The 15,386-nt window shown below is 49.8% G+C and overlaps 1 protein-coding gene across 1 annotated transcript; it reads right to left on the reverse strand.

Annotated features, from left to right (window-relative positions):
* Positions 1–322: 322 nt before the first annotated feature.
* Positions 323–4,039, reverse strand: ATP6V1G1 (ATPase H+ transporting V1 subunit G1). The gene is made up of 3 exons (XM_065695348.1): positions 3,906–4,039; positions 2,785–2,885; positions 323–1,077 (listed from the first exon to the last, which is right to left on the reverse strand). Exons 1-3 carry the CDS (start codon positions 3,985–3,987, stop codon positions 904–906), a joined length of 357 nt encoding a protein of 118 aa, XP_065551420.1. The 5' UTR covers positions 3,988–4,039; the 3' UTR covers positions 323–903.
* Positions 4,040–15,386: the final 11,347 nt, after the last annotated feature.

The following is a 15,386-nucleotide window of genomic DNA, read 5'->3' on the forward strand; positions in this document are numbered from 1 at the left end:
TTTGATCAATGGAAGGATAATTACTGCACAGTGCCTGGCTATCAAACTATCCCGGTGAACTGGCAGCATTTTATTTCCCCTAATGGACACAAGAACATTTGTTCCTGAAGGTTTTCAGAATGAGCTGGCAGGTAAAGCATCAGACTGAAGCCAAGAGGAGGAGGCTCTGTAATGGGTTTTTAACTTACCTGCTGCGACCAAAAGACATTTGCTGTGTCTCTTACTCTTTATCAACACTTGAGAGGCATTCTGCAGAGTCCACACTCCCATGAAACACAAAGACTCTCCAAACAAGTCAGCAGGAACAAGACTGACTAGAGACTTTGGAGTTAAGTAAGTGGTTTTACTTTCAAGTGTCATGGTATCAGACTTGTAACTCAAGTTTAACAGTAGAATATATAGAAGATAGTCAAGACAGAGAAATTCAAGCACATGAAAACTATCAGCCAGCACTGCACAGCCAAAGAGTTATTCTGAACAAGGTTTAACCCCTCTACAAAGGTTGACACCAACTGAGAAATGCATTTTGGTCAACAAGAAAACAGTTACACAGGTCAAATGGTTACTGACACTGGCTCTCCATTTAAACGTGGCCAGCATCTCTCTCCCCTGTTTGCAGAACAGAACCTCTCACTGAATGCTATCCAGATCAAAAGGGAGCTTTAATGTGCCAACTCAAATATATATATAATAACTTAGCACAGATTTGAGACGTGGCCATTTAAAGTTTGATTAAGCTCTAAATCAGCGTCAGGAGAGAAATTAACAGAACTCCAACAACGCACTGAAATAACTTAACACATTTACAAGAACAGTTAAGGTACGGCTAAAAGCTGTACATTCCACCTGAAGCTCAGCTGTTACTACCAGCCATTCCCAGTATGCTTATTCCTTGTCCCATGACTACCCGTTGATGCGGTAATTCACATGGATTTCAGGTTTGATGTCACACACAAGAGACAAGAGCTGGGAGAGGACCACCTCCCGGTTCTTCTGGAAGTTCTGCTGGATGACACTCATCTTTTCCTGGGTCTCTTTCTCAACTTCGGTGGTGCAGCTGCCATGAGATCCAAGTGCCTACAAAACAGCAAAGATAAAGAGAAAGCTCACATGTGAGCAATGTCACAAGAAGAACATTATGCTTAGCTCTTAGCTTCTGACTGCCTCAGTGGTGCATCTCAACCATTCATCTTTGCTGAGGGAAGAACTGCACTGAAAAAACAGCAACAAAAAAAGCACTGTTGGATTCCCTGCACAGATTTCCCACTGAACTTGTCCAAGCTTGTGTTTTACACACAGCCCATGCCTTTTGTCCTCTTTTATTCATTACTATCAGTTTAGAGCATGTGCTTCTGTAGAACACCTGAAATAAAAAGTCCTGCTGTACTGCTGCCTGGAACTAGGAACCCCTGGGCACTGCTGTACTGGAGAGCTCAACGAACGTGACACCCATGACTTAATTCAGGTGCAGTCTTCACATTATCCCATTGCTTCTACCCCAAAAGAACCTTTATAAAAAGCTCTGCCTTCCTAACAGGACTGCGGGCCACATGATACACACAGCAAAGAGACTCTCACAGCTTACAATGCTCTTCTTGACCCATAAGCAAGGGCAGAAAAGCAAATTCCCCTTATAAGTGGGGGAAAAAAAGGCACAGAAGAAGAATGCTGAGACCAGCACCCTGGGACTGCCATTCAAAGAGCTTCCCTCTCTGGAGAAGGATATATAAAACCAAATCAGCTGACACGCAGTGAAGTCCACATTATTAGCCTGGAACTGCCTGGTATCATGTGCCTAACTGAGCACTATTGGGCCTGTAAGGATGCTGGGGAGGGACAAGGGGTAATGGGTTAAAGCTTAAACAGGGGAAGTTTAGATAGGATATAAGGAGGAAGTTCTTTACTGTAAGGGTGGTGAGGCACTGGAATGGGCTGCCCAGGGAAGTTGTGAGTGCTCCATCCCTGGCAGTGTTCAAGGCCAGGTTGGACAGAGCCTTGGGTGACCTGGTTTAGTGGGAGGTGTCCCTGCCCATGGCAGGGGGGTTGGAACTTGATGATCTTGAGGTCCTTTCCAACCCAAACTATTCTACGATTCTATAATGAACCCAGCTAACAAGGGACTGTGAAAGATTAATCTTGACCTCCTGCATGAAGGCAGAACAGAGGAGGTGGGACTGTGCTGACCAGAACATGGACAGAGGGGACACTGTCAGGGCATTTTCCAAAGACTTCAGTACTGACAGGGGAACACAGGCAGTAGAAACCACCTCAGCTAGTAAAGTGTATCAGTTCCCCACCTTCCAGGAATGCCTCCACTTGCTCAGAAGGAAAACACACCTCTTGGGACACAGCAGGGAACTGTGCTGAGCAGAACACAAGCCTTGCATCTGCTTCAGCAAGAGAGCAGCATCTGTGAGGCAATGTGTCTCTACCACGTTAGTGTTGTACAAAACAGCCTGTCACAGGGGGAATTGAGCTCGGTCTTTTTTGACACTGCTACATACAGCAGGTTTGGGGAGGCTGCCACCCATCAGGCACCAGACAGTACATGAGCTTATTAAGCTAACTCCCTGCCAGTCAGTAGCTCTGGCTGTTGAGATGTAACACACCACGTTCTGATTCATTCCCACTGTTTTTTCCGTGGCACGCGGCAGTGCATCAGAGGAAGGCAGTTAGGGAAGTACCCCTCCAGCAACATGTTCCACCCTGAGGGCTCCTCTCAGGGCAAGTAACACCAGACTAAAGGGGCTGGGTAGGTAACAGTGAATGAGGCAGAAAACAAACCGCTGCTTCCTTGGCCTTGAACTCCTTCTCCCTCTGCAGGCGGTACTGCTCAATCTCCGCCTGGGCTTCTTCTTTGGCCTGCTTCAGCCTCCGATTCTTTCCTGTTTGCAAAGAACATGCCACATGAAATACAGAAGAGAAAGCACCGAGCGTATTCCTCCTCCCAATGCATAGCAACCATGAGTGCATTTGCTATTCCAACAGCTCCTTCTGCACGAGGCATTATCAACCTCAGGTTACCCCATGTGCCAACAAGCCATCTCCAAGCTCACCATGCAACAAGCTTCAGCCAGTGAAAGGCTCTACGAGCCAGTGGATGCACAGGACAATGACAGGTCTGGCCTTGCTCATGTGAGCATGCAACCCGTCCGAGTTGCAAAGAGGACAGCAGAAAGGCTTAAACTTTGCCTCTGGCCAATTGTGCGACTCACAGAAGAACAGGCCACTGCATCAACTTCCCCTCTCGGGCTTTCCACCCCATTCTCCCCTTCAAAGCTATCATTAGAGTAAGCTACAACAATCTACCCCTTGCAACGCTGTCAGGGATAGAGCTGCGAGGCAGGGCAGCTTCATTAAACCGAACAAATACGGGTTTGAACCCGGAAACATCTGTAAAGGTGGGATCTTTGTAACCTGAATTTCCCTCACTCAGCAGAAGGGGCGAACTCGGATCCCCACGGAAACGCTCGCTCGGCTCTGTCAAACCTCATCACCAACAGCAAAGCACACTGCGCCCACCGAGAACACAAAGCCGTTGAAAGGAAGGGAAGCCGCCGAGAAGCGCAGCGAAAGGAAGGCCCCGCTGCCACGGAGGACGCGTTTCCAGGGTGGGCTCCCGCTAGGGAGGCCCCCGGGCCAGGAGCCCGGCACCCAGCGGCCCGGCCGCTCCGCACCGCCGCCGGGCTCGTGCTCACACAGGGGCCGAGCACCCGGCGCCGCGCCCCGCTCCCGAGGAGCCGGCGGCACCCGCCACGGCCCGGAGCGGCCCCCGGGCTCCGCTCCACCGCCCGCGCCGCGCCAGGCCCGAGAGGCCCGAGGCGGCCGCGCTGCGCTAGGCCAGGCCAGGCCAGGCCGGGCCGGGTGCCCCCCCCCTGCCCGGCGCCGGGCCGGGCCGTACTCACGCTTGCGGGCCTCGGCCACCTTCTCCGCGGCGCGCTTCTCGGCCTGCAGCAGCTGCTGGATGCCCTGCGACTGGCTCGCCATGGCCGCACCTGCCCTGCCCCGCCGCGGCTGCGCTGCGTCAGGCGCGGCCCCGCCTCCGCCGCACGGCCCCGGCCCGGCCCCGCCTGCTCCGGCCTGGTCGTGGCGGGGCTGCCCGGCGGGGTTGTGCCCCTGAGCAGGGAAAGGGGCTGGGGGCAGGAAGGGATCGGCCGTGAAATCCCTGCGGGGAGGCGGCGTGGAACTGGGGAAAGGGACGGAAACCTGGAGAGGGGCTTGGGACAAGGGCCTGCAGGGACAGGCCAAGGGGAATGGCTTGAACCTGCCCGAGGGGAGACTGAGATGAGCTCTTAGGCAGAAGCTCTTCCCTGTGAGGGTGCTGAGGCGCTGGCACAGGGTGCCCAGAGAAGCTGTGGCTGCCCCATCCCTGGCAGTGCTCAAGGCCAGGTTGGACACAGGGGCTTGGAGCAAGCTGCTCCAGTGGAAGGGGTCCCTGCCCGTGGCAGGGGTTGGAGCTGGAGGAGCTTTAAGGTCCCTTCCAACCCAAACCAGGCTGGGGTTGTATCGATTTATTTGTGTCGTGTTTTCCCTCGTGGCCCCGCAGCAAACACACAGCCCAGGCTGCTGCGGGCACCATGGGGAGCTTTGCTCCCCTCTGGGCAGCACCATCCCCTCCAGCTGCCCAGCATACGGGGTCTCACCCCTAGCACAAAGGAATAGGTCATCGTCCAGCACTGCCCACTGTAGGGGCTCGCAAGCCCCCAGCTCCACGCACACCGCCCTACGTCACCCTGACCCCGCTGCAGTGCAACCCCTGGCCAGCACACCCCAGGGAGCTGATTTAAAGCCCAGAACAAGGCTCCCCCAACATTTTAAGGGTATAAATCAGAGTTATTGATGAATAACATTGCTCGGCCAAAGCAGCAGAGCTGGGACAGGGACTCACATGGCTGCAGGGAGGGATGGGGGGGCTGCTGTCACACCTCTTCCGTCCCCCCTGTGATGGAAGCACCGGGAGACAGTGATTCAAATGTGTACGTATAGTGCGGAATAGGAATTATGAGTGTTTGTCAGGGTGACCTTCATCCCGGCCCAGTGATTAACTAAATGGGCTTAGCAGGCCTGTCCGTCGAGTGTTACATTTGCTGCAGTGAAGGAAAGATGGGGAGAAGAGCTCATAAATCTGAGGGCTGAAGCATGTGCACAAAGGGGGCACGTTCAGCCAAGGGGGTGAGGTTTCTGCTTCAGTATACACACCACAGCTAAAAACACCCAGTGGGGCTCAGCTGGGCCAGGTCCAGGCTCATTTACAACAGTAACACCCAGACACGAGCATCTTCTCATCGCACTCCAAAGCTGAAAAGCCGCTGTCCTCACCTCAGACCTTGCAAAAGCCACAGCATTCAGGTTTCCCATTGCCTCCTGCAGCACTCAAATGATGCCCCTCTGTCCCATTCCCATCTAGAAACCCACGGTCGTCATCATCCCACCATCCTCATCAGCTGCTGCTGGTTTGCATCTGCTACTAAATAAAGCGCTTGAGCTGAGCCCACAAGCAGCCCTGCACAGGGTGCAGCGAAGATCAAGCAGAGTTTGCAACAGAGGGGCTGAAACAGGCCCAGTTTTCCCAAGAGGGTTCTTTTCCTCCGGGGTGATTCTGATTTTCAGACTCGCTGCTTCTGGCTGATAACGCTGCCCTTTTCACAGGGGGTTGGAACTGGATGAGCTTTAAGGTCCCTTCCAACCCAAACCACTCTGGGATTCTATGATTTAAAGCAGTATTTTGTTTGGTTGTGTTGCCTTTCAGCTTCAGATTGCTCAAAAGCTAATTGAAACCTCCTGGCATGTGTCACGTGAAGCACATGTGGCTCTAAAGGCTTTTTGATCAACTTCCCTAATTCATTCAATTCTCTTTCCAGAAAGGAACAAGCATCCTCCAGAGCTTGATGGGAATAAACCATTGTCTTTGGCTGCTTCTGCAGGTCACATTAATGCAAATGAAATGAAACAGATTTCTTCATTTTCTTCCTTTCCCCCTGCCCGAAAGCTTTTTTATCTCCTTGCAAGCACTGAACACTGGCTTTCACTTTGGAGTCGTATCTTTCATCTCTCTGTGTTTATTCCACACGGGGTCATAACTCTAAGCTTGTCAGTCTCTGAAACATCAGATGTTTCCAGAATCAGGAAGGAAGAATAGAGATTGTCTGGTTTTTCTTCGGGTTCCCAGCACAGAACATAGGCCAGGTCTTCTGGTCTGCAGTCATTAAGGATTCCAAGCCAGATCTTGTAAGAATGAGGTTTTAAACATTGTGTCTGGCTTCTTTTCAGACCAGGTAATTACATTTTTCCTCTCTAAATTCCTCTGTGCTCTCAGTTGGGTACATTATTAATCTTTATGCTCTGACTTAGAATGCTGTGCTGTGCGAATGCCTGCTCCTTTAAGCAGGTTTTGTGTGTGGAACGCCTGGGACCCGAACTGGTTTCTCTCTTCTGAGGTTTAATTCATTAACACAAACCACTTCGAGGCACTGAGATGGGGCAGATGTTGGGTACTGATAAATGATCATTGAAAAACTACCAGTGAATAATTATTAATTAGAGTTCAGAGCTTGGAGGTTTCCTGAGCTTCACCCCCAAGCAGGGTCCTCCCTCCCTCCCACAGCCACATCTGCATTGCACTGAGCTGTGCTGCAGCCCTTTCTGGTGGGCTCCCACAGACCGATACAGCTGGTGAACAGGTCCCTCCAGCACTAAGCAGCTGCTTTTGGAGCTTGGTACCAAGGTCGTGGCTGTGCCACTGTGCCGTGCCAGAGCCCTGCTGCAAGGTAGCATCTCCAGTAGGGCCCCATCCCTGTACCCATCACACCTTTTCCTCACCACCTAAAGCAACAAACAGAAGTCTTGCTGTCATATGTATCAGTGCTGAGGCACTGGCACAGGGTGCCCAGAGAAGCTGTGGCTGCCCCATCCCTGGCAGTGCTCAAGGCCAGGTTGGACACAGGGGCTTGGAGCAAGCTGCTCCAGTGGAAGGGGTCCCTGCCCGTGGCAGGGGTTGGAGCTGGATGAGCTGTAAGGTCCCTTCCAACACAAACCAGTCTGGGGTTCCATGGTTTTCCATAGGAGTCAGGGAAGGTGCCTGTTTGTGTATTCTCTTGTTGTGATGACATTTCAGTGGACCTTATTAGAATCACAGAATAGTTAGGGTTGGAAAGGACCTCAAGATCATCTTGTTCCGACCCCCCTGCCATGGACAGGGACACCTCACACTAAACCATCCCACACAAGACTTCATCCAACCTGGCCTTGAACACCGCCAGGGATGGAGCACTCACAACCTCCCTGGGCAACCGATTCCAGTGCCTCACCACCCTAACAGGAAAGAATTTCCTCCTTACATCCAATCTAAACTTCCCCTGTTTAAGTTTTAACCTGTTACCCCTTGTCCTGTCACTACAGTCCCTGATGAAGAGTCTCTCCCCAGCATCCCTATAGGCCCCCTTCAGATACTAGTTCCTCAGGTACCAAAAAAATCTTCATTCCTATTTCCTCAACATCTACTGGTGTCCATTCTCAAACAGGGGTCAAGTGTCCTTTGCAGGGGATGTGTCTGGGAAGTTTAATCCCTTGTTTGACAACTGACTGAACACTGCTGGGATGTCCGATGACATTAAGCTACTGGGGGTCCCTGCATTAGGGGACACAGCCGTCATGGACTCAGCCACATCTGCACAGCATACAGGCTGGCTGGGCCTGTCTGTATCTTTTAGATACAACAGGAGAACAAAGCAGGTCCTGTTACACACTAATAAGCAGCTTCTTTCATGGGTCTCACCAAAGCTTTGACTGCTGATGGCAACTACCAGTTCTTCCATCATCTTCTGCAAGAAGAACATAACTCCTGCTCTACCAGGAAGAAACACAGCCCATTATTTTCCCTACCATAAAAGATTTCTTAGCTTTTCAGTTCAGCTCTCTCTGCCCCAAACCACTGTGTGATGGCACAGTACAGCCACTGCTTCAAATGGCTGAGTGTCAGTGATGAAATAATCCCTGCGTACATAGATTGTTTGGTGCTTTGAAAGATGCTTAAATAAATAATACACTGCAGTATCAGACTTGTTATTAATATTGCTTGGAGATACCAGAACTTGTCTGAGGCTTCCAGTTAATTTGGAGGCTTATCACAGGCTCTAGAGGAATGGAAAGATGTGACAATAAAACACTGCAGCAGTGTTGCCAACCAGCAGTGGAGAGCTGATGTGTTCCATGTGGGTGCTGGGGGATCCTTCTCAAGCACTTACTTACGCAAAAGCAACACTGAAAGCATCCAAGTGACAGCATCTGGGGCTCTAGCAAATATCCTGCTCACCTCTGGGGCTCCGTGTGGTATGCAACAAGAGTTGCTGATGTGCAGGTTCCTCATGGGGCTCCTCTTGTCAGTCAGCTACAGGATTCCTGCCTCCTAAATGAGTCGGTTTCTCCATGAAGAGCCAGTGGAGCATCAGAGCCTTCACTGCAAAATCTCAACCAAATGCTCTGAATCGCCACCAGGTAGGGGAACCTTTCCTCACCACCAGCTCAGAGTTTGAAGTCAGACAACAAATAGCTCCTCGAGTAAAGTTTCAGAAGTACATAAGCACCTACACATGCAAATAGCTACCTAGTGGAACTAATTTGTTTACAGCTTGCATGGATAAAGCTTAATAACTAGTTCTATATTTAGTCTAAATGCCTTTGGAAAATCTGAGCTTGTCATCCCTGTGGTTCCTGGCCCCATCCACTCATGTGGGGCTATGGGAAAAGGCTGACAATAAACTGACAACCAGCACAACCCTGATGCTTCTGACAAACAAGACCCAAAGGCTGCTGCTCTGCTTTGCAATGCCATATGCCCATTTTTAACTCAATTATCAAAGGCACAGTTCACTGCAGAATCAAGTGCACCCAGTTTACCTGAATTACCCCCACTGCGCTTTCCTCTCCAGATCAAGCCCTGCTCCATCCTGCCTGTTTCCACTGTGATTTGCCAGGCAGCTTGTAGCTGCAGGGGAAAAGCAAATCAATCTCTTTTTCCACCACCTCATCCATCAGCTTCATGCTTCGCCCAGTATCAAGCCTTCTGTTGCCAAGATGAGGTCTCCAGCAGCTGGCCACCACCAAACAAGCCCTGGGCCATTTGATCTGCCCCATACACAGCGCTGCCAGAGCAGAGGCTGCAGCATCTGCCTGGCTGTGTTCTGGGCAGGACTACAGGAGCAAAGGGTGGGCTCTGTGTAATGAAATGGAAGTTCAGGAGGTTTCAGAACATTAATAGTGTGATTAACCTGAAACAGCCATGGTAACAAAGGGATTATCAAGAGCAATAAATCATCTTCTTACAGAGGTAGCCTGGGGAGGGGGGTTTGCATTGAAAGCAGTGAGTCTGTCTACAGGACCATAAGAACTTCCAGCACAGAGCAGTACCCAGGAAAAAGCCAAACAACACTTGGCTGTGGGGATGGAGAAGATGGGGGAAAAGGCTGCTGGCTTTTCCATCTTTAAGATTTGGACACAGGTAATGTCACTTGTGTCCAAATCTTAAAGCCTTCACCCCAGTTTCCTGCTCCTCCTCACTTCCATTCACTTGCCAGCCCTTTCCAGAAGGCTTTGGGAAGAACTTTACAGGGCCTGGAGCCAGGCTGAGGTGTGGCTGCTCTGGGCAGGAAGGACATAGGCAGGAGTGTGGCTCCTTCAGCACCGAGCAATCCAGAGCCTACAAGATAGACTGAGCTGCTGAGGGATGGGCTGGGCACTCCCTGCATCCCAAAGCCCCAAAATCATAGGACCATAGAATAGCCAGGGTTGGAAAGGACCTTAAGATCTTCCAGTCCCATGGACTTACTCATGCGGGTTTTCATATCCAGCCCTCTGAATGCAAACTCTGGGCTACTGCTAAAAGCTCAACCCAGCTGTGCCCAGCTGCCTTCCCACCAGCAGAAACAGGGGTCCAACAAGGATCACCATGTTTGAAGAGCCCTAAAGCATCAGATAACCAAATCTCACTCACTGTAAACCACAGCTGGAAACTGAGCTCTCATTTCCTTTGAGGCATGAGGAAATGACTCCTTTGCATAGAATATGAATGGAATTCTTTGGACACACACAGGGAGGATGAGTTATTGTCTTGCTTTGGTGATTGCATCTTTTGTCCAGAGACCTTCATTAACCGTCTACTGGTGCATACCAGTGCTCATACCCACATCCAAGGAGCTAGAGAGGAATATGGCTGTGAGGGGAACAAGTGTGTGCCTTAGCCTCCGATTCAGGCTGCATTGCCTCTGATCAAGGAACATTTCAGGTGGCAATTTGCAAGTGCTGTCCACAGGCACAGAAACAGCGGCAGAGAAACAGCCTTTTGGTTTGGGTTTAGCACCCAGAGACCTCTGCGAAACCCAGACACCATCCACATGCAGGGAGGCATTGGCAGGGCTTACATGACACCAGCACCAGGGCAGACCAGGACTTACTTCACTTCCAGGTGTCTCCTGGGTTCTCTTAAGTGTAGCACCTCTGTAGGAGGGTGCTCAGGTATTGCTATAGCTCAGAACCCCCCTGTCCATGCCCCTTCCATCACCTCTAATCTGCACTGGGAACAGCAGGTTACAGACCCCTGTGTAGCCCTTCTGCCCTGGCAGGTTCTTCAGAGCATAAGGACATACACAGCTTCTCTGTGCTCCTTGTACCGAGGCTAAGACTTAAGCAGGAGTCTTCATATAGACATATAGGACAAGAAGTACCAAGTGCTGCTGTTAATAAATCAAAGCAAGTCTGCCATCCAATTCAATGGCTGGGCCACAGCTCACTGCTTTAGCTGGAGAGAAATACACAGCCAGTGACAAAAATCAGATCCAAGCCAAGGAGATCACTAAGACATACAGGGGTTGAGCCAGGGGAAGTTGGTGCCATGCTGTCTGTTGACCTGTATTAATAGTGGCATCAGAGGAAAGACAGCCTATGACTTATTTGGGCTTTAAGAACCAGTGGGAACCGCACCCGATTCACTACCTCCTTCTTCCCAGAGGAGACAGTTCAAGGCCGGGAGGAATCCAGGGGTCGGCAGATTGGGAATCTCAAAGCCTGTCACACATTGTGGTGGTGGAGTCAGGACATGGAAAGACTGAGACAGCATGCGGGAGAACTTGCCCTGCTCCCAGAGGTGAGACTCACCTCTGGAAGGACCAACCACTCCTTCCCAAAGCATCTTCTAGTGGAATTACTTCCAGTGCCTTAACAATTCAGCTCTGCTGCCGTCCCCAGAGGCACTGAGTCACTGCAGCACTCTTCGGCCATTGACGAGCTTGCAGGTTATACGGACATAGAATCACCGAATGGACATAACGGCTTGCTGCTTCTTGGACACACATAATGTAAAGGCCATAACCTTAGCTCCAATTTACCCAGCCCTGCCCTGGCAGCCTTTTCGCAAGAGACAGGGCTCCCTGCTCCTCACTTTGCCACTGGGAACAGAGGATTCAAGAGGGACCTGTTACTTTAATTCGCCAGTGATGAGGCATAGGATCCCAAGAGAGACACTACAGATTCATCCTGCAGATAACATGATATATGAACCCAGGCAGTTACTTTGAGCAGGGAGCAATCCGTTAGAGCAACACCAGCCCGTTGGCATGACAAGCAGAATCCTTGGAGCTGCAATGTAGCTTTGTATTCACCTCAACCTGATCCAAGCCCCCTCAGCATGGATCAACAAAACCTACTGATTTCAGGGGAGGTTTCCTGTGTAATCCTGAGGCAGAACAATGCTCATATAAAGACTTCTTTGCTTGCTGAGAGCTTTGAAACTATCACTTGGGTTTGGCCAGGATGCATGAGCTTGCCCTTACCCCATGTAAACCTCTTCTGTTGGGTGGATCTTATCGTTCCTTTTGAAATCAGTATATTTAGGCTTAGAAAGAAGCTAGGGATGGGGTTCAGTGCCTAGCTGTGATGACAGTGCTGGAATACTGCTGTTTGAGTGGGATACCCTCTTAAAGCCATTGAAACTCCCACTCCGCAAACACTTGGGATCTGTTCACAAACAGAAGTGGATACAAACCAAGGAGATTCAATAGTATTAGATCCTTTGATAATCCCACATTGTCTTCACAAGTAGGTGCTGCAGTAGTCAAACGATGCAAGACCAGGCTTTTAAAACCATTTGCACATCTCTAAGTGACATTAAGTGCCACTTGGTGAGAATCCCACTTCTGGGGCTCTCAGAATAAAGTTCCTAACTCCTATTCACACACAAAGAGGTGAGAGCCAAACCCCCTTTGGCCTTGTGCATACTCCAGAGCTGCAGATTTGACTGTACCTAAATCAACACCCTCTCTTAGTGGTACAGACACAGCTGAGATTGCTTATTCTGCCACACAGAAGGGAATAAGGCATCTTTAGTCAAGTAAAACCGCATTCATTCAGGAATTACACCCTATATCAGCATCACTAAAACAATCAGGTGATGGACACATGAAGTGAACCTGGAGGTGCAGAACTGCATCAATGCACAGCCCATCAACTGCCTACAGGTGAGGATGTTGTGCCTGGGCACACAGAGACAGGCATAACGAGGCACAGTTGATTCATCCAGGGCTAATTTTGCTGCTCCTCCTGAAAGGATCCATCATTCTTAGACTTGCACGACACATGCCGCATTGCGAAGTGGCGACAGCTTGCTTAGAGCATGGATTAACACGCGGCAGGGTGACATCTCTATACAAGCAAAGCCTGAAACACCTTGTACCTTGCTAAAAATAAGCCTTCACAGCCTTTTACTTCTGACCTTAGCAACCTTTATGCCCCAGACAGCACTGATGAGTTGGCAGTGTGACAAGGCAGAAGACTCAGCATGGGTAGGACTTGTTAGGCAAAGATGGATGGTGGAGTTATCCAGTTGTGATTTAATGGGAGCTTCTGGGTGATGTACGTACCAAAGTAGCACAACCCAGGGGAGGTCAGGCATACATAAAAGCAGAACTTCACAAGTTTTTCAGTGCATACATGAGGCATTAAGGACCAATCGCCCACCAGGATCTTTGGATGCTGCTGCGTTTTCAACAGGTAACAACTTAGTTACTTGTGGCACTTAGCTGCAACTTTTGCATAGTAATTCTCATAAGGCTTCCATAGATCCATTTGTGTAGACAGAAAATGCTCATTGCATCCAGCACTGTTAGAACTGACATCCTTTCGGTCTAACTGCCCATGCCACTTCCCTTTGTATTCCCACAACACACTAAACATTGAACTGATCCATGTCCAATGATCCATACAGCTGCATCCTTCAGTCCTTACTCCCCACCTTGCTGGGGAGCAGCAAGCATCAGATACCAGGAACTCTTGCTTCCTCAGGTCATACTTGGTAATTCAGCCTGGGCAGTAGATTAGTTCCATGCTGTCAGTTCTTCACTGCAGAGCCATATCCCAGACCAAAGCGTCAGCAAGCCTTGAATGGTGCTGGAGCCTGGGATTGCCTCCTAGTGATACACAGAGGCCCATCAACATCCTGTGCTCTGTCTCTTTATATCCAAATCACATTGATTTCATGACCCATCTCTTTATGTAGCTTTCAGGAGTCCCTTTGGAGCAGCATACACCTGGCACAACCAGCACAGTACTGCTCAGCTGGTGGTTCTGGCCAGTATGAAATACAATAAAGTCAATTTGCAATAAAAAAGGAGGAAAAACCTTCAAACCATGAGGAGATTCTCTTTGCAACGCCATTCTGCTCCTGGCAAAGACCAAACGCCAGGTCCATTTCAACCGGGCCAGCAAAGGCTGTGATCAGTGTTTTCCTCGTCCCTCGCACAGACACCCTGTCCATAGCTCCCATATACCCAGTGCTGCTCCTGGGTAAAACCACCCCTTCAGTTCTGGCCCAAGTTTATTGCTATAGGAGACATAAATCTCTGGTTTTGACCAGAGAAATGCAGACTGTCTGTCTGCAGTGCTCCAGCAGGTAAGATTCAAAGTGACAGGTACACCCCTACCTGCTGCATCCACTTTAATCATGGGTATCCTGAACTCCCTGGTGGCCATCATTCCAAGTGGAGGCACAGAAAGAGGGATAGCTCCCAATTGTGTTTTCTGGGTAATTTACCTTTAATAAAAATTCTTATCAAACCCAAATATTTCCTATATAGAATGTATACATACACATACATCCTTCCCTCCTCTCCCTCTAATTTAGAGGGCATGTGTAATCTGGGGCTGACACTAAACGAACAGCATCCAGCAGAGCGAGATGCCTTCTGCTCTTTACGACAGAGTCAGGCTTCCCTGGTTCAGTCCCTTTCCCGTGACTGATGACTGGCATTTAAACAAGAACACAGCGTTTCCTAAAGCATTTTATCCACTTTAATTAAAGCCTAACATTTATAGAGCGAGGCAGATGTGCTATACACCAAAAGAAAAGAACAGGCCCTCCTGGGTGGCTGGTGCTGTTCTGCAGTAACAGGCAGATAATCGCTGTTAAACTGGAATAAGTACTATTGATTGTTGTCTCTAATAGAGGATATGATTTTAAGGAACTTGCAGCACTGGCCTGTTCAAGCTCACTGTGCTTATTGATTGAGACTATGAAGACTAATCACATGTGAAAACACAAGGTTATTCATCATATACTGGCTATTCAAAAGGAGCATCCAGTACTGCCTGAATGAAATAAAGCAAGTACAAGTGCTGCTGAGGAAGGATTTTTGTCACCATCCCATGACTACAGACTGGAGCAGTGGAGAATCCACGTGCTGCTTCAGGCATTATCATCACCAGGTAAAGCTCTTCTGCGAAGAGAGGGGAAAAACAAAAGGGAAAGCCCATGCTTCCCACTAGAAACAGGAGGGAAGGGCAGAAGAGACTGAGCTAAGCTCTTAGGCAGAAGCTCTTCCCTGGGAGGGTGCTGAGGCGCTGGCACAGGGTGCCCAGAGAAGCTGTGGCTGCCCCATCCCTGGCAGTGCTCAAGGCCAGGTTGGACACGAGCTTGGAGCAAGCTGCTCCAGTGGAAGGGGTCCCTGCCCATGGCAGGGGTTGGAGCTGGATGGGCTTTAAGGGCCCTTCCAACACAAACCAGGCTGGGATTCTATGTCTTCTGGTGCTTGTGTAGATGTACAACAAAGCACCAGTCTCAGCTAACAGGTTGCTGTGTAGCATTTTATCCAGTTTCAAAGAGACAAGAGTTTCCTCTTCAGCACTGAGTCTGGCTGTGGAACTGACTGCAGGCAAACACCGAGAACACAGACTTCATGTTAGGATAAGAGGAAATTTATGGAGCATCACCTCATTTCTTCTATACAGCCTTTTAACTCTCCTTGTCTAATAGCTACTACCATTATTCTAGCCCAGCCTCCAGAGTCTTCTGCACAGCACCACAGTTCACTGGTAACAACTCATTACTTTGCTGTATCATATTG

This window comes from Lathamus discolor, chromosome 15 (genome assembly GCF_037157495.1).
Source record: "Lathamus discolor isolate bLatDis1 chromosome 15, bLatDis1.hap1, whole genome shotgun sequence".
Classification (NCBI taxonomy): domain Eukaryota; kingdom Metazoa; phylum Chordata; class Aves; order Psittaciformes; family Psittacidae; genus Lathamus; species Lathamus discolor.